Genomic DNA, 24,921 nt, shown 5'->3' on the forward strand with positions numbered 1-24,921 from the left:
GGTCCCTACTTCTGAGTGGATTGGCAATTTACATTAAAATGTCACCGCCCTAGTGGGAAAACTACAATGGAAGTACAGGCCTGGCCAGTTGGCAGGCTGTAGAGTGCTCCGCACAAATGAATGCCTATGGCGAAGGCCAGCTAAATTGTGCACCCTCCCATCGACAGCCTTGGGGGAAGGGGGGGGCCTGGAGGATACCTGGCACCACATGGGAAGTGCGCAGTAGGCCTGGCCCATTACAGAATGCAGGAATTCACAAAGATTGCTGCAACTGAGCCAAGGGCCTGCTCAGCACTATTGGAGGTGATGGCCTGGGCACCTTAGGGAAGATCTGAAACGAGCCTGCCCAACACTGGTCTTGGACCAGGATGGGGAGGATTTGGTGGACCAGCAGCGCCTGAACCCTGTCCAGCTAGATTTAGGACGGTTCAGAACTCTGGGTACTTTGCGCCGATCCAACTGCCTGATACAAATACTGTGCATATTGAGCCTGGGGTGCGGGTCCTCTCATGGAACATCGCCAGGGTAACCAAATACATGACTGGCAATGACTGGCTTGACTTTGTTTGAGGCTTTGGGGTTGTCGGCCTGCAGGAGACATGGCCAGTTGAAGCACCACATCTCCAGGGATATGCCACCTTTTCCATTCCAGCACTTAAAGGGAGGAAAGGCCGCCTAAGCAGGGGTTTGTTAATCTAGGTCGATGTCTCACTCTTTACCTCGGCCAAGATGGTGGAGACAAGTCTAACTGATCTCCTAGAATTATATCTTACCCTGAGGGATAACTCTGAATTAGTGTTTAATTTCTACAGCAAGATTCTTCTGGGTAGGCGTCCGGGGATGATCAGCATGATGGTACAACGTGGGGGGGTCTTAATCTCCAGTTTGAGTCCCATTGATACCCATTGTGGCATACCACCGGTCAAGAGTGTGTTTCCACTTAGACAACACAGGAATGCAGCAGAGGTAGCAATTTTGCTCTTGGCAGTGAACCTAAGGGCTTGTAATGGTCGATTTCCTATGGATGCTCCCGCTGCAGTCACCTTTGAAAATGCACATGGAAGGAGCAAGATAGATTACATCCTCGTGAACCTAGAGGTCTGGGAGAGCGTTAAAGCTTTCCAAGTAATTAATAAGAGCCAGAGCTACCATCACCCCTGGCTATGGTATCATGTGAGGAATGATGGGGCTCCAGAGTAGGGGGATGGGTAACCCAGAGCTGGGAGCAGTCCCCCTGGAACTACATGATCATGCAAGATGCAGCATCAGGTGGGGGAAGTCGAACCTGCAGCAGATCCTACCTGAGGTCTATTGTGATATTATTGGTCTCTTGGAGACGATGGCAATGCTGGATCTTAAGGATTCCAGCTCCCTCATAGTCTCATGATAACAGTGGCCCTTGTCAGATCCAGGTTTTCGAAGCCACGCAGAGCTATCCGCAAGCCTAGTCTGACACCCCTTATTAAGAGAAAGGGTGCAGAGTGGTCAAGGGACGCCTGATCACTGCAGCCCGATGTAGGAAAGGGGGGGGGGGAACGCTAAGCTGAGCGCAGTTGGGTTTACCTATCGCAAGTTATTGCTGGAGAAAAGGAAGGCCTGGCACGAGGACACCTGGGGTGCATTGCTTAGTTCTATTAAAAAGGGGGACTCGAGGGGTTTCTGGGGGCTGATCGGGACAGGGATAAAGGCAGGTAGAAATTCCTTGCAGAGTAGCATCCCTGAGCAAGTATGGGTTGAATACTTTGGAAGCCTTTACAACGAAGGAGGGACGTTGGAAAGTGAGGTTCCAACCCAGAGTAGAACTGGTTGTGGGCAGGGGGTTGGCCCCAACTCGCCACTCCTTATGTTTACCCATGAGGAGGTTGGCAGAGCATTGAAATGTCAAAAACTTGGCAAGGCCCTGGGCCCAGATAGGGTCCTAAACAACTTTTATGCTAGCGAACCTGATGTCTGGGTGCCATACCCAACTAAACCTTTTAATGCCGCCCTGAATCAGAATAACTTCCTGGACTCATGGACAAAAGCGGAGCTTGTATATTTTTAAGAAAGGTTGCAGAGATCAGCCATGCAATTACAGGCCCATTTCCTTTGTTGGGTTCGGGAGGTAAAACTTTCGGCAGGGCCTTATTGCACCAAATGGAGATTCGGGAAAATAACCAAATAATTGGCCCCTGGCAAGCTGGTTTTTTGGGAAGGACTGAGCACAGTGGACCAGAATATGCAGCTATGATTAATTATAGACAAATGTGCTGTCCTAAGGAAAGTCCATGTCTACACAGTTTTCGTTGACCTGAGAACTGCATTTGACGCGCTGCCCAGGCAGCGGCTCTGGCAGGCGCTCTGCAGGCTTGGAATCCTGAAGGCCTCCTACAGGGCATTCAGAGCCTTTACACAGGCAATATGGCAGCAGTTGCTGATCTCTGCAACCTGGAGAATTGAGAGGACCACGAGCTGGATACGAGTTGAAAAGGATGTACGCCAGGGGTGTGTTGGCTCCAAAGATTTTTTTGTATGTTTATCAACGCTGTCATCAAAGAGTTGCCCCAGCCATAGTGGGAGACAAAATACCGGTTTTGATGTTTGCAGATGACTCCGTTCTGCTCTCGGTAACACCTGCAGGCATCCGCAGGCAATTGGATATATTTTTCACTTTTTATAGAAACAATGGCCTTGCACTGAATGTATCCAAAACTGAATCGATATTTAAAACCAATGCCAGGGGGAAAACTCAAGGGCCTCACCCTCTCTCTCAAAGAGGGTACTATTGAACAGCTGGCCTTCTATGACTACCTGGGGGTCAGGGTGATTGCCTCCTGCAGCTGGTCCATACAGCTTGAGAAGGCAAGGGCTACCCTGGGCAGATATGGCGGGCCTTGGCCAGGTTCACAGCTGAATATGGAAATTGGCAGTGCGTGTGTCCCTGGAAGCATACCAGGCCCAGGCGAGACATGTCGCTATTTATGGGACTGAAGTGTGGGGGCAGCTGGATCTGCATGGATTGCCTGTCGTGGAAAATGGGTACCTGAAGAATGTACTAGGTTTACCTACCAGTGCACCCAATTTGTTGGTACTCCTGGAAACAGGCATGCAGTTGATAGTTTGTTTGCTGGCTACGCCCAGTGTTGGTCTGGGTGTGCCTCCGGTCCATTACGAATTTGGCTAAATATAGGGGCGCAATGATCAACGTTCTCTCACAGCAGAGGGTCTCATCACCGAAATGGGTGACACATGGTGTCTCTGGAGCCTCCAAGCCTATTGGAGCAAACCTAGCTTAATTACTAAACAAAATGAAAGCAGTGATAAAAAAGCAATGCGCTCTGAAAAATGAAGCAAGATGCTGCCACAACAGCCCTTGGTTCTCCGCTTTTGGCACACTATTTAACCATTAAATTACAGGCAGGATTGGAAGACCCGAAGTGTGAAAGAGCAATTTATCTTAAGTTTTCATTTGGCACATTGCTGATACCAATTGTATCTTGCAAGTGGCGCACTGAGGGCTTGGCTGTGTGCCCCCAGCGTAAAAGTGCTGTTGAGGATCTTGAATACTTTCTTAGGCTTTGCCCAGCCACTCTACACCTGAGAAAAAAACACCTAAGGCCACTCTGGCACCTGCGTGGGTGCAGGATTGCTGATGCCATGGCAATTTGCACTAATTCTGTTGATGTTCCAGCAGTCTTTGCAACCTGCAGGTATCTTCGATGGGCGTGGAGTGCAAGAGTGAAAACTCTTGGTGCAAACTTTGTATGAATGGACTCGGGGAACTAGTGGGATGCTGGAGCACCTTCAATTCTTTGATTGTTTTTATTAAACGCAGGGAATATGGCTGGCTTGAGATCCTAGTTGCTTCGTGGACCATGCAAGGTCTGGATGTTGTTAAATGTCACAGCGAAATAAGGGGGTTGAACATTTTTTACAGTTGGATTGGCAGCTGTAGATACTAAGGGAGGCTTTGAGCTTGCTCTACGCTTAACTCGTTGGACGAACCTCAGGTACCAAACTTAAATCTGTTTCCAAGTTTTCAAACAAGATGAGGGTTGTGCTAATATTTTACTCTGTTTTTAATTATGTGGCACCCTGGAATTAACCTAGGATCGGCTTGAACAGCCTGCACAACTGCTGTATCATTGTAATGCTCATCTTTTCCCTGTTTTTCCTAGGTCACTTATTTATATGTTGTAAATATTAAGCGACTGTATTATGGAATTTTATATGCATTTGTATGGCTTTTATGACTTTGGTTGAAATAAAATTTTAACGAACGAACAAAATCTTTTCCTAGGGAACAATCCAATGGGAATGTTGAATTGGAAGTTCTGGACATCAAGTGGGCCATCACCCACTTATACTATTTTGGACTGACTATGGGTCACTCCCCCTTGATATGGATGAGTCTAAGGAAAGAAGCCAACAGAATAATTAGATGGTTTTTGGATTTGCAACCATTTTTCTTTACAGCTGAACATGAAAAGGGGGAAGGACAAGGGAATATAGACTTCCTAAGTCGTTTTCCAATGCATGGAGAAGGGGGGGGGAACCAGAAAAATAAGGGAAAGGTATGTGATGAATTGCGGGAATTCATCCCTTCTCCCCAAGTGTAAGCCATCCCTGACCCCGATAAGGCTAGGGAGGTGAGCTTGCTCCACAACACCCTCTCTAGGGGTCAAGGCAAGTGGGACCTGATTGGGAGAGACTCCCTTTGGGGACAAGGACTCCCATACCTGTGAGGAACTCCCTACAATACTTCCCAAGAACACCTCTTTGAATATACCTTATAAAGATTGGTATGTGTTACTGTCATCAGAAAACTGTAAATGTTTCTTTAAATGAAAAGGCCAATTTAATTGGGGCAAAGAAGAGGATATGGAGGGAAGGAAAGAAGCCGACTGACCTAGAAAGAGAGACGTGCACTGGGGAATTCCCACAGCCACGTTACATGTGAGAGGGGAGGAGATTGGAAGAGAGAAAACCTGCAAGCTACAAATGTATTGGGAGGCCGATATGGAAGTGAAGCTTGACATGCAGCGCCCTGTAACTAGCGAGGAACAGAGTTAGACGTGCTGCATCTTGAAATCGGGAGAACAAAGGAAAGAAATGTGGATGCGTGGCGTCCTGAAGCATTGAGAAAGAGAGACGGTAGGCAAGTGGTGGAGTGACCACAACAAGCTGAAAGGGGCCCTTAGGTGTCCCTTACGTCTATGGAAACAAGGCAAGTCACCACACACGATAGATACGCCAGACACGAGGTTGTATTCCCAAAGATGGGGTTTATTGCAAAGCAAATAGTCTCAGTTGGCCAACTCGGTCTCACGCCTCGCGACGTGTATCTCTAGACCTCGAGGGACGCAAGAGAGTGAATTACGTACATCAGTTACATATATACAAAATGCATTATCATACAATCAGCTGGCATGTTTAACACCCCCCTTTATTGGGTTTCTTTGAACTCGGTGTGATGATGGACACTTTCGACAATTATGACACCTTCAAATATCTATTCTAGTAACAATATGCAATTTGCAAGTGCGGAGGCATCTTTCAGTTGTTGAACAGAACACAGTGCTTCTGTTCTTGGAAGCGAGCTACATACGGGGGAAGAGTCACATTCCAGACCTTGCTATCTATGAGGTGCTATTCGTGTCCTGGGAGCCGACACGCTCTAAAGGGCTCAGTAAAGGGGGGGCCTAACACATTCTACCATATAACGAGACTGGCAGACAGCTGCGAAATTATTAAATGCCCTGCAGCTCTGCTTCAAGGCTACATTCGGGAGGGAGCCGGGCATTCCTTCCTGGCGCTGCCTACGTTGTGTTTCAACGAACTCTTGTTAGTCCTGCGGCCTTGTCCTTTCACGTTCAGCCAACAATGTTTTACAGTCGAGCAGTGTAAGCAGAAAATGTGCTGCGAAGCAATAAGAACAGAAAGCAATGAGCAATGGTTAGAAAACAAAATGGCGATCCTTGTTACATCAAAATGGTCGTTCATTGGCAAACTCGGAAACCTATATGTCTGTCATATCGTGCATGAGACGGTTGGCCCACGGCCACCAACATACGTTTGCCGTCAAATATGAGAGGTATCCATTTTTCTAGACTGACAAAGCTTGTGCTGGAGCAGGGGTCCCCTAAACAACACTCCCTGCACAGGGGGGGGCGGAAGCAGAACCTGATGGTATTGAAGATCCCAATCATCGTGGACAACGACAAGAAGAGGGAGCTAACCCCAACCGAATAAAAGCCCTGGTGATGCTATCATACAAACAGCAGATAACAGGGTAACTGGGAGACCTGTGAGGGGGACGGAAAGTCATTATGGAATCCGTCCTACTCGTCCCAGTGAAATTTAAGATACTGCAATATTAAAGCCCAGATGAGTGAGCGAGAATCATTATGTGAACAATCTTATTCATCCCAGTAAAGTACAAGAGTCTATTTGGACCCATCATACTCGTCCCAGTAGAGATAAGGCGATCAGTATACTCAAACCTAAAGAAGTAAAATAGAATCATTATTGGAATACTGTGTCGTATTAGTTAAAGAAGAACCTCTCTCAGTAGAGAGAACCAAGAAAAAGGGAATTGAATAATAACGAACATTTACCAAAGAGAGAAGCAAAAGCAAGTTAAAGTATTGAACAAGTTGCATCAACTGATGAGACTATCTTAAAGTTGAGCATTGAAGAAAGTTTGTGGAAAGCGAACAACCCAGGAGAAGGGAGTCATTCTCCTGGCCATAGTTATCTTATTGTTATGGCCAGTTGAGGTTAGTTTGGACGGTGGACAGATACTGTTAAGACATTCACCAATGAGCACCTCGTTTTGTTAGGTAGGGATGCCTTATAGCATAGAGAAAGATGGGCATTTTTTTCCTTTGGTTAATAAAGGAGATAGTGACATTTTTTATTGGAGTCTGCAGCCTTGTTCTCCAGCATGGGATCTTTCATAGATTCACTTGCTATGAATATGTCCTATCGTTGGGCTGAGAATCCTCTGTAACCTTGAACAGTTTAAACTTAAACTGAATTTGTCACTTTTGTGCTCTAGTATAGTTGCTTTTTTGGGTCATACTGCCCACAGCCAATTGGAAAGGCTCCCTTGGCTCCACCCCCGGCACCCATATTCAGATTTTCTTACTACACGTTTGTGTTGGGAGTACTGAAAAATCTTTCTCACTGTACATATCTAATACATGTATAATATTATATACTTTCGACAACAAACTACATTACTTTGACGGACCAAGATCCTTGTTTGCTGGAACGGTATCAAGCACATCGAGGGCACCTCCGCCTACGGAATTCCTTTCTCTATCGTGACTCTTCGTTTTGGACCTACTCAATGGCTGAAACTAAGAAAAGCCTCTTCAAGGCCTGCCCTTGATGTTGTCTCAAGAACGTCTTCACGAAGGACCTCCACATTAATTGCCTCTACTGCCTCACCCAAATCATGTGATCAAGGATTGTGATATTTGTCAATCCTTCTCTAACGAGACCATCAGGGATCACCACCGCAGGCTGGTCGCATGGCTCGATGGCGCCAGGGGGGCTCTCTGACTCTGCTTCAGTATGGAGTAATGCCTCGCTCAGGCAGGGGACGTCTACCCAGCGGAACCACCTCTAGTAAGAGGTCAAGATCGCATGACGAGTCGGCCAGGAGCAGGAAAAAGGCACAAAAAGTAACATCCATGGACACGACAAAGACCCCATCAAGAACTTCAGAGACCGCCTGCAACATCCATGGGCGGTAGTCCACTTTATGCTTCTTCCTCTTCCAGAGATAAAGGAGTATCGACTCAGTTGACTAGACCACCGTCTATGCCTTCGGCGACACCTACAGCATCAAAAGCCCTTGCTCCATCGACGACTGTGAAAATCTTGTTCACAACCACAAAACCTTTGCCGTCAACAACTATCCAGACCCCCTCGTCTACTACCCGTCGCTTAATCTCAAACGTCGACTATGACGAAGATTACTCTGACGACCTTGACGTCCTCATCCACTGCTAAAGTAACGATTTTGAGAGTACCGTCAGTTCCACTGCTGTCATTCCATACTACGCAGCCCTTTGCATTGCTGTCTCTTCCATGTCCAACCCACCCACTTGCTGTGGGAGTTGGCACAGAGAAGGTTCAAGCACCTGCTGTGGTAACTCAGTTTGATACTCGGCCTTCATTCAAAATAGTGGATTCGCTACCTGTATCCTCAGAATGAGGTGGAAGGGGACTCTCTCCTTCTAGCACTCCTCATGACATGCCCCCGCCTAGAGCCCTACAGGAAACGAGGCTTCAGGAGAGGAGTACCTGGCAGGTTGCCACCCAGACCAGCACCTAGAGACTTCTCTTTAGACATTCTGGCCACTCTGAATACCCTTGTATCGACCCTGCACCAGAGTTTACCAGCACTGCTGCCGCCAACGGAACCCAGACAGCCGCTAGCAGGGCCCAGTGGGCTTGCGCCCCCTCGCCCTACTAGGGCTACTAAGGCCATTACAATTATCAGACTTTCAATCTGACCCTGAGCCTCAGGAGGATCAAGATTTTGTCCTTACAGCCGACACATCGATAAATACGACCATATTATCTGGTCAGATGGTGAACCAGAGAAAATCCCCTCCAGAGATCTGCCCCTCCCCCGACGAGATTGGGTTCTTCCACGCCCGAATGGGTAAGGCAGCAAAAACTTTCAGACACAACCCACCCCGGATTCTGTAGTTTCCGCAACAGCCCACAAGCGGTCCTCCAACCCATCTTATCCCTGCTCGGTCCCACCTGATAAGGAGGGTAAACGCCTAGAGATGCTTTTGGGAAAAGGGTCATCATCACGACCGACACTACCATCAAGGTGGGAATGCCATAGCCGTTGTTGCCACATATGAATGCGAATTATGGTTCAAGCTAGGACCTATTCTTCAAGAGCCACTGGCAATTTTGCACGAGTGCGAAGGTGCGTCAGATCACGCCATTTCCATCAACTTTGCTGATACTGGGTTTTGCCAGCTAGGGAATGGTGCGGTGCTGCAGCGACAGTGCTGGCTGAAAGCAACAACTTCCAACCAGAATTGAAATCCAAGGTGGTAGATATGCCATTCATTGGCATAGATCAATTGGGAAAGAAAGATGATGAGAGCCTTCAGTCCATCAGGACAGACACACTGCCCACTCTCTGGGCATCGTACAGCAGAAACGTCAATCCTTTCGAACTGAAAAATCCTGTTTCAGAAGGACATCAAGGGACTACTGTACCAGCTATCAATCTTTGTCCTACAAGGCCCCTTCCTACTCCACGACTGACCCATACAGGGTCAAATGCCAGTCCTACATGTGTACCCACCACAGGCACAGCTTCTTCTCACAATCTAGGGGCCAGTCCTCCAAGCAGCCCTGACCCATGCCGGGCCCTGCCCTCCCACTGTAGCACTCCAGTGTGAGGAAGGCTATCACAATTCATCCTGGAGTGGAAAAACATAACCACTAACGAATGGGTGCTCTCCATCATCCAGCAGGGGCATACGCTGCAGTTCATAAGTCCGCCACCAAACATCCCTCTTTTGAAGAAAGCATTGCGGTCCAAGGGAGCAGTGGAGAAGGTTCCCAACCACACAGCAAGGGACAGGTGTCTACTCCAGAGACTTCTCAAACTTTTCACATGGTCACACTAAAACAGGTCCCTTCACATCTGCAGCAGGGAGAATTCCTGGCGTCTCTCGACCTGGAAGACGCCTACTTTCACATCCCTATTCACCACTGTAAGGAAGACATGGTATCAAACAGTGGAGACAGACACAAGTGTTCACAGTTCAAGGCTGTTTATTGAACTTCAGTGGGTTGATTGATCACGTATCTAAACCTAAATCTAAGGATGGGAGCAAGCTACGACCATCAAATAATAACGCAGTCCTAGTCGAGTCTGTCAAAATAAAAGGGCCTATACTTCAAAACCTATTGCCAATCCTTACTTCTAAATACAAAATGGTGTGGGGCAATAGTGTATGCACAAAGGAAAGTGTTCAAGAAATAATATGTCAGGATGGTTGAGCAGTTGCTTTCCCTTCCCCATGTTTTCAGCACGGGGCAAGGTGGCTTGTTCGAACTTTGCACACACTGTGGCTTCTCTGCCAGTTCAAAGCATAGGTATCGGGGGCCTTTTGCCAAATCCTCCTTTCCAATAACGGTCTCTTACGGCAGAGGGCCTGTCATAACAAACCAGCACCAAAGTTCCTTTCTTATCTGGATTTTCACATGCATAAGTGGTCGCTTCCAGTATTCATCATGCGTCTTCCTCATTCAGGCTTGGACCATGGATCTCCCTCGTTCTGGCTCGTATTCCTTTAGCACAGTATTCACATTTGGTCTCCCTCGTTCGGGCTCGGACCATCTAATCTCATTTGCTATGTTTTCCTCTTGATATCAAAAATCAAAGACTTTTGAATGGGCAATGAGTTTTGTTTAAGCCGTCACAGGACCACTTCGATTCACTTCACACAATGTTCTTATCAAACTTCTTCTTTTGTTTCTGCCTCTTCTTGGCGGGATGTCTTTACATAGACCTTTGATTGAGCACCCACACTGCGCTGCATCACTCTGTCACTAGTATTGTATCTTTCCCGTAAATGTTCAAACATCCATCAGCAATTAAGCTTTCCTCACGTCTTTTATCACACGCGTTACCAATCTTCGTTCTTGCACTCTTTATATAATGTTGTCGGATGCAATCTTGACTTCAACACAGACTGGACTGGTCTTGCATCAGTCTCCCCAACTCACCGGCTGTGTTGATCTCTCTGGTGCTGCTTTGATCTTAGAGCCAAGGACGTTACCACAGCGGCTGCTTTTCCTCACTGGCTCGTTCAGCCATGAACACAATACAGGATTCTTCAGTCTGGTTTACTGTCGATATGCTGTTCAATCTGAAGGGTTCTGCAAAGCAAAAGTTTCTCTCCGGAAAGGTAAAGGGTATCTCCCTACTTGTGCACCCTTCTTGGTTTGCTGTCTTTCTGCCCTTGTTCAGCTGCCATCGGGAAACAACTGTTCCTTTGTGTGCTTTGCCCGCTCCGAGTGTGCTCTCGTGCTCTGCCTTTTTTTCTGCATGGGAAAGTTTAATGGCAGTCCGGTGTGAGTGATTACCAGTAATTGCCTGACCTTGCCTGACCATAGTAATGGGACATGTCAGCGGGCTGTCTGTGTGAAAGTGTTCGTGAAGGGAATGTCGGGGTGGGGGCTTGAGTTCCTTAATATCCTACTGGGTAGGATGGGGCAAAGTTGTTACAGGGAGGGGGCTACTGCATCTCACTCCCTGAAGACCCCTCACCCTGGTGATCCTCCCGCACTGGTCCACCCCAGGAACTGGATCCAAAAGCGATGGCTGTTTCCTGGCCACCTGGATGACGGATCCCTAAGGACTAGCGGGGGAGACACCTTCTGGTTTCTCACTGCCACTTCTCATGGTTTGTAGTAGCCAGAGTCCATTATAAATTCAAAGCGCTTAACTTCGGTCTAAGGTCTGCCCCACAAGTGTTTACCAAATGCCTTGCTCCAGTGGTGGCACATCTGTGCCAAGCCGGCATTCATGTCTACCCATATTGCGACGATTGGAAAGTCTGAGTACCTACTTACACTGAGGCAAAGCACAGCACATAGTTTACCATTCACGGTCTGCAATCCATCGGTTTCTCAATCAATTTTCCAAAGTCCTGCCTCATTCCTGCTCAGCAAGCATTATATATGGGTTTCAAACTCGACACACTTTTCCTCTACAGTGACCCCGTCGGATGACCTTCCTCCACAAGGTACACCAACTCAACACTTCAGCGTCCGTTTCAGTCCGCAGTTACAAGGCCCTCTTGGGCATGATGTACTCATGCATCCCTCTACTGAATTGCTGCAGGCTATGCATGTCTCCTCTGCCAGAGTTCTTGGACGCCAGTGGGTGCAAATCTTCAGATCCTGGGAGGACCGCATTTCATTAATGAAGCAATTCAGGAAAAGTCTTCGATGGTGGCCATTCGGGGGTCCAGAGTGCACCTTTCCAAATGCCCCATCACCAAGTCACTGTCACCACGGACGCTTCTCTGGAGGGCTGGGGAGCTCACTCAGGAGCCCTTCATACCAGATGCCTCTGCACAGAGGAGCAGAAGATTCTTCAAATCAATCTCCTGGAACTGCACACAGTTTTCTGGACACTCAAATCATTCCTTCCGCAACTCTGTGGAAAGGTGTTGCAGATCTTCACAGACCACACCACCAAGATGTTCTACATCTGCAAACTGGGAGTCGGGGGGTTGGGGGGGGGGGGTCAAGGTCCCCACACCTGTCGACGGAAGCGCAAACCCTTTTGGCACTGGGCGCTACAACATTAGATGTTCTGCTCTCTTTTCACCTTCTAGGGATCCAGAACACCATGGCGGATTCCCTCAGCAGAGAACTCCGCTCATGCCATGAGTGAGAACTGCAGAGCGGTCAACTTCACCAAGTTTTCCTCTCTTGGGGCAGGCCGGAAATATACCTTTGTAACGTACAGCAACAAGATATGCAGGTTTCCCCACCCAGAGAGTCTTGGGGGGGGGGGGGGGGAGGATGCCTTTGCATTCCTGTGGGAAGGGAAGTTTCTTTGCTTTCCCACTGATTTCTCAAGTGACACGAGTGATGAACGTCTTCAGACAATATCGATGCAAACTGATCTTAGTGGCCCCTGCATGGCCAAGACAGTTTTGGGACTCCGACTCTTCGCTCTCTACTCAGCGAATCCAATGAGGCTATATCCTCACCATGGCCTACTATCCAGGAACCAAGAGGAAGTGCTCCATCACAATCTGGCCACTTGGAATCTGACTGGCTGGCTCCTGGGTTCCTAGAGTTTGGTTCTATTCCACTACCTTGGGACTGCCAGGATGTTCTGACTCATGCCTGTGCTCCCTCCACACTTGCCTGCTACAAGAGCAAATGGAAATGGTTCCAGATCTGGTGCAGTGCCCACAAATTGAACCCCCTAGCCAATCCTCCCAAATTACATTCTGCCATACTTGCAGTCTCTAGCGCAGGCCGGTTTGGCTCACTCCTCTAAGGTGCACTTGGCTGCAATCTCAAGGTACAACCATTCACCTCGCACTCCTTCACTCTGGACTCAGATTAGTTAAGGAATTAAGAAAAGGCCTGTTTCGATCCTTCCCACCAGTGAAAAGACCAGCCCCAGCCTGGGAACTCAATGTGGTCCTGTCCAGACTCATGAAACCTCCCTTTGAGCCGATGCACAAAGTCTCTCTCAAATGTCTCTCTTGTAAAAACCGCCTTTCTAGTTGCCATAACGTCTGCCTGTAGGGTAGGCGAGATACAAGCTTTTTCCACTAAAGCACCTTACTTGACATTTCACAAATCCAAGTTCATCATGCCCACCAACCCTGCATTTGTACCTAAAGTGCCTTCTACATTTCATCTCAGTAACCTCTGGTGCTGCCAGTATTCTTTAGATCACCAACTTCGCCAGCTGATCGTTTATTCAACTAATTGGACTTAGTATGTGCTCTGAAGTATTAATTCGCCCTCACAAAATCTTTCCGGCAAACCTCTCGGCTCTTTGTGAAATTTGGCCCCTCTGGAGTGGAGAAGGCGCTTTTGAAGCTGTTCATTTCCAGATAGATATCCTCATGCATCTAATTCTGTCGCCAATATGCTGGCAGGCCTCTTCCTGGCAGACCCAGAGCTCATTCTACCAGAGCAGTAAATGCCACAACAGTTGTTTGTCTGGGATCTCCATGCGGCCACTTGGAGGTCAGTAAACATGTTTACCAAGTTCTACTGTGTTGACGGGGATTCTGCGGCAGAATACAAAGTTGTCTAGTCTCTCCTCTGTAATCTCATTGCATAAGGTTAGTAAATTTACTACAATGAACTTGCTTTGTAATCTGTTTACAGCATGTGAATCTATGAAAGATCCAATGACGGAGAAGGGATATGTTAATTACCTGTAACCTCTGTTCTCCAGCATTGGTATCTTTCATAGATTCACATGTGACCTTCCCACCTAACCCGCTTAGCTCTTCTTGGCTTATACTGCCACTCGTGTGCGCTTTGCCAAAATCAGAAGATGGCTGAATGGGGTGGAGCTAAGGAAAACTTTCCAATTGGATGTGAGCAGTATGACCCAAAAGTGGTTATACTAGAGCACAAACGTGACTGAAATTTATTTTAAGTTTAAACTGCTTTTACCGAGGATTCCCAGCCTAACGACGGGGAATATTCACAGCATGTGACTATGAAACATACCAATGCTGGAGAACAGGAGTTACAGGTAAGTAACTTATTTCTTCGGACCCAACACAACATCTAATCTATGCATGTGAAAACTTTGAGGATGTAGTAGTAAAAGTTTGCTCTGTGCTTTCCATTTTAATTTTATCCAAATATCCACCAGTGCCTAATCAACCAGCACCTTGCAAGAAGTCCCCATCTACTCCTCCTTCCGCACCGCCTTGACAGCCCTCCTTCACTCCCCCCTTGACTTTCCTTCATTTCTCTCTCCTCCCTTCTCCCCTGTGCCCCCCTATCCCCTTCATACCTCCCCCCGCCCCCCTTTTTCACGCCCTCTGGAATTTAAATCGGACAACTGAATTTTTGTTCCCCCTCCCTGGCTACCCCTCCCCCCCCCACAGCCTCCTCCCTTCCTCCTTGCCCTTCCCTCGCCTCCTCCATCTAAGGAAACTGTTCTACGTATTGTTACACCAGTTTGTATCATGATTGTATATATGCTTCTCCCATTATTGTACCTTGTTATATTGTAAAGTGCTTTGGATTAAAGCGCTATATAAACCTAATAAACATAAGTCAGCGCGTGAGTGTTTAGTATTTATCCAATCTCTTTAACACTGGGTCTAGAGTACAGTTAAGGTCACCTCCCCAGACCAACAAGACCGATCTAAATGGGACCAGTCTTGTGTATTAGGAGTGGACAAAGGCAGAAGCATTGGGGAATTATGCATACTTCTCTATTTCCCATATCCATGGACCAACACCATTCTACCCTCATTGTTCGTATGGGCCTCCAACAGTCTAATAGGTTCTGAAGCAGCCACCCAGATCAGTTACCCCCTTGGCATATTGCGAGTAATTAGCCCCATATCCCATTCTTCTCCATCTTCCAATGAGATCAGCCTGTCTAACATCTGTAAGATGAGTCCCCTGTAATAGTGTGCTCATCACCCGCTTCCTGCGTAGGTATCAACCTGCTCTGTTGCGATAAATATAGCTATTTAGCCCCCAGACATTTCAGTTCACTACATTCATGTCAATCGACATGAATAGGTACAAATCATACCCATCACTTCCCTAGCACCTCCCACACACCCATTAAGTTTTACTTAATAATACAGCAAGCTGGGCCCTAGGCGGTATCCCACTGTCTACGCTGGATCGCCAAGGGAATTCACAATCGGCAAAGTCCCCTAATCCAGTAGCAGCCTACCTAACACCCAAGTCACAGGCAAGCATACATAATGCCAAAAGTGAAAGCAGCCACGTTTAGGTAAGCAAAAATAACATCACCATACCATGAAACTAGGACCAAATCTGAATAGTATGTTATTCGAGCAAATATGCCTGTCCCTCCTCACCCAAAACGTGGGCAGTGGTAGGCTTTGGCGTACCCAACCCCACAGTACACCCAAGAAATGTAGAACATCTGGGGAGAAAATAACTAGGTAAAATATAATGAAAAGGAGCTTCAGCAGAAGATTGTGTACCACTCTATAGAGCGTCCGATAAATGAAACAAAGAATCGGACATTGTGCTTGCATACTTTGTGTATGTGGCTCAGTCTCAAAGCCAGAGTCCTCAGTCACAGGGAGTCGCTGAAGAGGTAAAAGGTAACCATGCTTTTTCAGCACTTACTATTGTTTTTTTCTCAGAGCGTGTCCATTTTGCTGCCATCCATTGAATGGTGCACTTTGTCCAGAGTATCAAAGAAACAATATTTCCCATTGTATAGCACCATCAGCTTGCCAGGATAAATCAGCATGTACTTCAGGCCCTGCTGGCTGAGCCTTTCCTTAGCCGGGACAAACATGTTTCTTCTCCTCTGGACTAGTATAGTCCTGGTAAATAGCCAGTGTAGATGGTCTCCTTTTAAGACCTTTTTCCCTGGAGAACTTCAAAATCCATTCCCTTCTTCTGAAATTCAGGAATTTCTGAATAAACGGCCTAACAGGGGTCCAGAGTGGTAGTTTCTTAATCGGAGATCTGTGCTCCCTCTCGATCGTAAATCCTTGTGTCAGCACCCCCGGACCAGTCACTTGCAGCAATAGGTTTTCCACGTTAGTTGGATATTGGCCTTCCTCTCCTTCTGGAAAGCCCAAAGTCCTGATGTTGTTCCTACTGGACCTCCCTTCAGCATCCTCCACTCTGTTCTCTAGAATCCTTGTTTTCGTATTCTGATCATGTACCAGTGCTTGCAGCTAGCATTCATGGTTTCAGATACATTGCTCTTAGTACCGCTCACTCTTTCAGCAAGGGAGCGCACATCTTGTCGTAGTAGGTTTGCATTGATTTTCACCTTGTCTATTTTGGACTCCATGGAAGACCTCAGGAATGTAATAGCCTCCAGAATCTGACTTTCGCCCTGCAGTTCAGTGGAAGACTGCACTCCCTCTGGAACAGAGGGAGACTCCGTTTTTTTTAATGGATGTTTTTGGGCAAAGGCCTCCATTTTAGTCTGCTTAGCCCTTCCCGTGGGCTTTGGGTCTGGCATGGGTCACAAGCAAAGACCACCCACCTGTCACAGATATGGGCCAGGTAGGCCAGTCCCAATCCCGTCTGTACAGTATACTTCACCTATGGCAGCCTAGCAGAGCTCAGTTCAGTTCAAAATGCCCAGATGGCTATCATGGCAGTGAGGTAAGTGGCAGGCTTAGTGAAGTAGCCCCCTGGAGTCCTGTAGGCACCCGGACCAGGCAGACTGTGCCATCAGCCATTCTGCTGCACACCCCAGTCAAACGGCACCCATGGCCTCCCCAATAATCCACTCTCTGTGTAGCTACTCAGCCGAGCCACTCGGCTGAGTGTAAGCAGGCAGCGTGCACCAGTCTCCAACGTACCATCCAGTGCCTAGCCGATGCAGCAACAGTACCCAGTAATCAGCAGGGCTCCGACAATAGTCTTGTCAGCCAGCCATCGTACTCTTCAATGTTGCCTACCGTGGAAAGGTATCGCCATTAGCAGCAGGCTGGCCCATTCTGAGGTCCGGGGAGCTCTATAGCTTCCCCTAGGATGCAGCTCCTCCATCTGTGACTACAGCTGTGCCATTTTGGGCGACCCAGTGCTCTGATCACAACCCCTGCGGCACAGCGCTCCGTGCACAATCTTTGGTGGAGGCCTGGTATCAAAGCAAGGGTTATCTATGCCCATGGCAGCGTGCTTTTCAGTGCCCAGGCACCCTCCAAACATGAAAAGAAATCAAGTCAGAAGGATCCTCCTTCGAGGAGAAAAAAAGGGTTAACTTCTTCAAGCCATAGCAGTTGGCGGTGCCCCTTCCGATGGGTCCAGCATGTTGTGCATCACTTTTATGAAGGGCCTGAGAAATGCCACAAGTAGGATTTCACATTATTAGTTTAGTTGAACTTTAATATATTTTTCTACTTGCAGATTGGTAGTATTACGATTTGTTTATTCCTTTGGAATTGAGGAAAATGTTCATTTATTCATATAATTATGCTGATCTGGGTATTACTTATCATCTTTGTCCAATAACACATTTTCAATGTTCTTCCCTATATTCCAGTGGCTGTATTAAATTTTATGGGTCTACCTTTTGGATTGTATAGCTGTAGTTGATTGGAATACCTACTGAAGCATAAGGTGAGGGGCCAGCAATGAGAGTCAGACACAAAGGTGTTCATGATTTTAAACAAAGACATTTATTAAATGAAAAATGAGGTTGGGAAAATGCCTTTCTTGCCCTATTTTAAAGAGGAATTTCCTTACCTAGAAAGCAAAAACTAAGGATCTGCCGGTGTCACGAAGTGCGTAACTAATAATCCATCCTGGCCCTCACACTATAAACAAACCAACAAAGGGTGCGAGGAAATGTCTTTGCCTTGATGATGGCAAACGTGTTCAAAACCAAAAATGTTTAACAGTTCCTTTTAAGCACACAAAGTTATTGTTTAAGTAACACAGTTCTGTATAAGTCTTTCTGTGAAACAACTTGTACCTTTGTCGAATGCTTGGAATACATTCCTGCCAGGAATCTTGGTTCAACTTCAGTTGCCTGGTGTACTCACCTGCTAGGAATCTGTACACAACTTCAATTGCCTGGTATACTCACCGGCCAAGACTTCTTAAATGTTTCTCAGTTCTTTAGTTATATCAAAATAGCGTATATCGTAAGGTGCTTGGTATATCGATCTTTGGCCAAGCTTTTTCAAACATCTCGCCCACATTGGCATCTCATTTATCTGTATTGAGTTAGGGTTCACCTTTGGACTTTGTCTTGTCTGCATTCAAACATTCTTCTTATTTGGATATTGATTTTATAGACTCTGGGATTTACCACATTAGCAATTTTGTACCATTCAATCAATCTGTTCTTGTCAGAATTCCTCGGGGTCCCCAGCTGCTATGGGCATACTCCCTGGTCTTTTCCAGTGTTTCCGATACTCTACGCGCCTCTGCAGGACAGCTCCTTCATCCACTTCCATTGGGAAGTTTGTGGACTCTCCGAGTGCCTTAAGTTGCTCTGCTGTGACTCGCTGGTTCCCCTTTTCGTGGGGAATGAAAAGTGCCGCTTCAATGAGCGATCTGACTTCCAGGAGCTCCTGCGCAGTGAAACTGGCAATTACCGCCAAAGATTTGCTACCCCACCAAACATGTAATGGGGCCCATTGTATTATTATCATTATCATTGAGGTAGAAGTAGGACGAGCAAAGTAGGAGACAGATCATGCTTAAAGTGTGAGTCATACGTTTTGAACAGCCACCATTTCAACAGTCGCTTGAATGCTATGTAGGAGGGCTCATTTCTTAAGTGTGGAGGTAAGGATTTCCTCAGGGCAGAGCTGTGGTGCTGAAACGAACCCCTCCTGCTCTGGCTAGTTTTAAAGTGTGGAACAGCTAGGGTGTGCTGGTCAGAAGAGCGAAGTAAGCAACAGTGCTGTTTCTTTGTGATTCAATGTTTCAAGTATATGGGGGCTTCATTGTAGATGCTTCAGTGTGCTATAGTCCAGGTTTTGAAGTCAATCCATGCATTTATTTGGTAGCAAATGGACTTCTTCTCGAGTTGCAGAACTGTGGTCCGATTTGCAGAGGGGGACTTTATTTTGAAGCAGCTGTACCTTATCTAGATTGGACGCAGATTTGCCCTTGAATAGGGCATTACAATAGTCTAGTTTGCTCAGGATAATGGCTCTGGAGAACGTGAGGCAGTTGTTGGGGCTCAGGAATTGTCTGCTTAATGGGAAGTTTGGCTGTGTGGGAGGTTGAGGATGCCAGAGCATTGACATGCCTTGTCGTGGTTAATTTTGCATTGAGGTAAACCCCCAGGGTTTGGCATGTTTGAGGACAGGAATGGTAGAGCCGTCAATGGTGAAGGAGGCGTTAAGAGGGGCCGAGAGCTTTAAGGTGAGTGGGTAAGGCTACAATGAGTAACTGTCTACTCATTGAGGCAAAGGTTATGGGCAGCCATCCAAGACTGAATGATGCAACAGCCTTCGTTAATGGTGTTCGTCATTAGTGTATTTGCCGGAAAGGGGGATGAGAATTTGCATGTCGTCTGCAAATCTGGTATAGATGATGCCTAGGGTGTCAAGTATACCAAAGAGGGGTTTAGTGTAGATGTTGTAGACGGTCGAGAAAGGCAAGAGCTTTGTGGGTCACCAAGAGGGACCGGCATGGCGTCGGCTGAGTGGTTGTCAATGAGTACTCTGCAGGTACGGTCACTTAGCAAGGATTTGATCCATCGGACTGCCTCAGGTGAGAGGTGGAAGATCCCGGAAAGGTTTTGGCAGAGTAGGTCGTGGTCCACGAGATCAAATGCAGCGTAGAGCTATAGGAAGAGTAGGATGACAGCATTGCCAGCATCCAGCATCTCTAATGCTGTCTAAGTTGCATTGTTAGAAAGAGGAGGGCTGTTTCAGTGCTGTATTTTGGTCGGAAACCAGATTGTCTGATGCCAAGGAGACAGTGTTCTAGGAATTGCTGGCATTGTAAGTAAGCAATGTGGTCTAGGATACATATGACGACTCCACTGGATTCATCACAATAAGCAGTATTCTGTATCTATTTTGCTATATGTGGAAAGTGAAAAATAAAAGGAGATCATGTGTGAAGATTCATGGAGTTTTTTACTTTTCAAGCCCGAAATAGAGCCAACATTGTTTTAGTAGTAATTCTTTAGGAGTTACCGCCAATCTCATTCACCCCTAGCCATGATGTTGAGAGATGCCAATAGGTGGTTTAAGACCTGGAACAGCGGTTGCCGCTCTTTAACATGCATGTTTTTTCTTGTGTTTCTAGGGAGGCAATGACTACGAGATCTACTCCGACCCTAGGACTGAAGGCTACTCTGTGACGTCGCCTGAGGACACAAAGCGAATCTGCGAAGAGATGTTTTTAAAATAAATTCTTACCTCTGATCATGCCTGGAAAGACACGCAAGTGCTTGTGGCTCCATAAGCAGAATAGTCTAGCCTGCGGGATATAGAGGTCTTATATAACGGAAAATGAAGCCGACAAGTAAATGATCAGAGACTGGAATAGACATAATGTACGTCAAATATTCCTGGTTAAATCTACAATGTTAACTTATTTACACAAGTGCACTACAAGAGTTCCTCTTATCACACAATGGGGAAATTGCTGGAGTGCAAGAAATGTTTTTTGTTCTTCCGCAATTCAAAGTTAACAGCTTTGTCGCATCCCAATGTTTGTCTCAGTCAATCATGTTTCATATTATTGTATGTGTATTGTGTGGACTATGAAGTGGTCCCCATTTTAAAATTACTGATGATTAAAATATGATTAACTTTTTTCTATTTGGTGTGCTAGTGTGCAGTAGTTTTTGTTTTTTTTTTGTAAAGTTCTGATCGCCAAAACATGCAAAGAATTGTTCACAATTCGTTAATTGGCTTTCATGTGCAGCATTTTGACCCGCTTTATATAAATCTTAATGTACTTTAAAAAAAAAGTTGGCTATTTTGGTCTGTTTTAATTGTCCACTTAAAACAGAAAATACTTTAAGTTTCATAATGCCATACATCCAAACATATTGACTTGAGAGCACCAAACCAAAGGTGCCTTTTAAGTTCTATGTTTATGCACATTTTTGGTGGTGTTAAGTTAGCCTGCAGAACTACTAGTTTTCATGGAGATTGTAAAAAACCTTTTTAAAATGTACCTGTTTGGCTCATCTAAATATCTCTTGCACGCAGGGGATTACATAATAATGCTTTGCCGGTGCGTGCTGCCCACTGGTGGCATCACAGCTCCTGAAGTGGCTGTAGCAATTCCTTCCTCTCAAACCTGAAGCAGTTCAGTCCATTCCATGTTAGATGGTGGAACGCACAAGTTAGATTATTGAGAAAAGAGTGCTTCTTCAAATGGTCCCAAGCATTTAACTAGCTGTACAAGCCTCCTCATACGTTATACGTTTATCTAGCACTCACTTTGTTACTCTCTCTGCCAAGAAGGAAATTCAAAAGGCAATGAGAAGGCATTATGATGACAGAATCACCAATGCCACCAACACCCAAAAAGAAATGTTAAACATCATAAATGAAATGAGAAACCCACCAGGTTGGGACAACACTCCAATACCCTCACAGAAATTATGCAACTTGGCAGACCATTAAAAAAACAAAATCACTGACATCCGGTAAATCCTACAAAACAGACCAACCCACCCTAACACTCAACCAACCGGACCCGACGAGGAGCCACAGCACAAACTCCAAAACTTCTCGGCAATATCAGTAGAGACATTCGTGAAGCTGGTAAAACACAGCACGAAAGCAGGATCACGCATGGATCACTGCTCCACTGACATCTACAAATCAATCCTCGCACAAGGAACGCCATCAGAATATCACAGAAACCTCGTAAATCTGCCACTCGCAACAGGGACTGTACCACGATCCTTCAAATCAGCATATATTAAGCCACTTGTAAAAAACACAAGTGGCAACGTTGAAGACCTCCAACTACAGACCAATTTCAAACACTCCCTAGCCGGCAAAACTCATAGAAACATGCGTATACAAATTAACCCAAGAACATGTAGAAAAAACGCCACTTGCTAGACCAAGCACAAGTCTGCTTCAGACCTGCAAGAGGAACCGAATCGGCACTACTATCCATCTGGGATGTCCTAAAAACAAACGCAGACTCCAACACAACCTCGGCTTTTATTCTAGCTCGACCTCTGCGCAGCCTTCGACACAATAAGCCATGACACCCTAATCAAAAGATTGGAAGATATAGATATAACTGACATGGCACTACTCTGGATTAAATCATTTCTAGCAGACAGAACAGAAACTGTATGGATAAAACCCTTTAAATCTACTCCATGTGTTAACGACTGTGGAGTACTACATGAATCCACAATATCGCCACTATACTTCAACATCTACCAGTCTCCATTAATAAGGATCTTCAAAAAATACATTACTACATACAACTACGCAGACAACACTCAAATCATCTACAAAATCGAAGATACCCAAGCCGATCATTCAACCCTAGTAGAATGTCTAAAAGAAATCTTTGACTGAAAATCAACCAAGGAAAGACAGAAATCATGATTATATCCAAAAACCAAGAGAACACCTTAATCCCCTGGCCGACGGAAATGGTGACCGCACCCACACCATCTAAGGTAGTAAAAAACCTTGGAGTTCTAATGCACAACGCTCTAACCTTAGAACCACAAGTAAAAGCAATAATTAAGAAATGCTTCTTCCTCCTCCACGCAAGAAGAATCATCGTACCTTTCCTCTCCTTCACCCACAAAACACTGACAATCATCGCCCTCATGTCAAGAATCAACTACGCAAACAGCCTCTACCTCGGGATGCCGGAATACCTCCTGAAGAAATTGTAACGCATCCAAAATGCAGCAGCCAGACTCCTCCTCAAACTATCCAGAAGAGACCACATCACTCCAGCACTAAAAACACTACATTGGCTCCCAATCAAATATCGTATCACGTTTAAAACAATGTGCATAACACACAGGGCAATCAGCAGACAGGGAGTAGAATTCCTACAAAAGAAAATAACAATCTATAAGCCAACAAGACTCCTCCAGATGAAGCAATGAAATCCGCCTAGAACCAAAACCATACATCAAGAAAAACTTAGGGGGCACCTCTTTCTCCCACCTAGCCGCAAAAACCTGGAACAACTTTCCGAGAGAAATAAGTAACACCAAAGACCAACTTAAATTTAGAAAACTTCTAAAAACCTGGCTCTTCAACACCTCAGAACCAAATTGAAACAACTAAAACAATCAAACGGGAAACACAAAACAGATTGACAGAATATATGATGGCACAGACAACACCCAGGACCGACTAAGGGAAACTCCTACAAGAACAAGCGAGAACGCTGGGTGTAATAGAACACAAGCGACCACTCCATGAGGCCAGAAATTTACATACATGCCCAACACTACAACAACCTTACCCACTCAAAGGACGTAGGGTACAGGCGTAGCTTGCAAGTAAATCAATCCAAAAACTAGGTTACAGCAAGGACAAACTGGGATAAAAGGGCTGACCGAATACAAAGATGGAACATGAAAGTAGCTAACTTAGCATTATGACAGAGAGATGAGACGGCCTTATCACACTGAAACGTAATCACAAAGGAGACAAGATAGGAATATGCATTTCTCCTAACAAGGATAATAACCAACCCCAAAAAACTACTAAAAACCTCACCACTCCTCACACACCTCTCACACTCTAACCAAACACAACCACACCTCTTAAAACCGCAGCAACCCACACGCACTTCACCACACTGCAACAACCACACCACACAGACCCCCAAACAGCACACAACAGACTCTGAACCGAATAACACACCAATATGCTCGGTGAACAGTGTTAACCGAACTGAAGCTGCCAACAGTACTTCAAAGCTCCCTTGCTCTTCTCCAAACGTCCTACTAACACGCCTAACCTACCCCGCTTTTGTTTCAGATACGCTAGAGCGCCAGGTGACCGGAGTGGTGATAGTGCACTGTACAAATATCGTTTAACATTAACATGATTGTAAAGTAGTAGACGGTAGTCGGAATGCAGGGTTCACAATAAATGATTTATTGCTGAGTTAAACTTTCAAAACAGCCTCTCATTATAAACAACAAAACATGCTTAAATGTGGTTCAGCAGGCTTGCTCGGAAAATGGGTGAATCAATTCAGAGTTCGCATGAATGTCCTCTTAAGCTTGGCTCCTCTTTGAAAACAAAAATTATCAGGTCACATAAATTCCTTTCCCCGGACACTAGCTTTCCATTCCTTCGCCAGCTGTCCAAATTGGGTTTAAAAAAAAACTAAAAACAGAGAGGGTAAACCCACGGAAACACTGTCCTTTGAAAATGGTTTACGGCCAGACTTTCCTTGTCAGTGAATCCGCTTCGGTAGTGTTCCCGGCGCTGCCGCTCTTCGAGCCTCTCCTGGCGGAGGGTCTGCCTCTTGATAAGGATCTCTGCGGTGCCGAGCCTTCAGCCTCCTAGTACGCCCAGTGTACATCACCTGGGGATTCCTCCCACTTCTCTGTGGTCTCCGGCCAGGGCTGCTGCTGTAATGAGAGACACCTGATGAGTTTCCCGGGGCTTCTTTTAACTCATACTTTGCCCCTCCCCTCAGCTTCCACCTGCCTTTCCTGCCCACTTCCCACACCTGCAGCCAGCTTGCCTTCACACCTCCACCCTGCTCCAT

At 46.2% G+C, this 24,921-nt stretch overlaps 1 protein-coding gene across 1 annotated transcript in view; it reads left to right on the forward strand.

Annotated features, from left to right (window-relative positions):
* The window catches only part of PMM2 (phosphomannomutase 2), a 288,090-nt gene extending 267,082 nt beyond the window's left edge, over positions 1-21,008 (forward strand). The window contains exon 8 of the mRNA XM_069647046.1: positions 20,491-21,008. Within this exon, the coding sequence (XP_069503147.1) occupies positions 20,491-20,595 (105 nt within the window). The 3' untranslated portion in view covers positions 20,596-21,008. The remainder of the gene's footprint in view (positions 1-20,490) is intronic.
* The last annotated feature ends 3,913 nt before the right edge of the window (positions 21,009-24,921 follow it).

The sequence above is a fragment of the Ambystoma mexicanum genome, chromosome 2q (assembly GCF_040938575.1).
Source record: "Ambystoma mexicanum isolate Mex_15411 chromosome 2q, UKY_AmexF1_1, whole genome shotgun sequence".
Lineage (NCBI taxonomy): Eukaryota > Metazoa > Chordata > Amphibia > Caudata > Ambystomatidae > Ambystoma > Ambystoma mexicanum.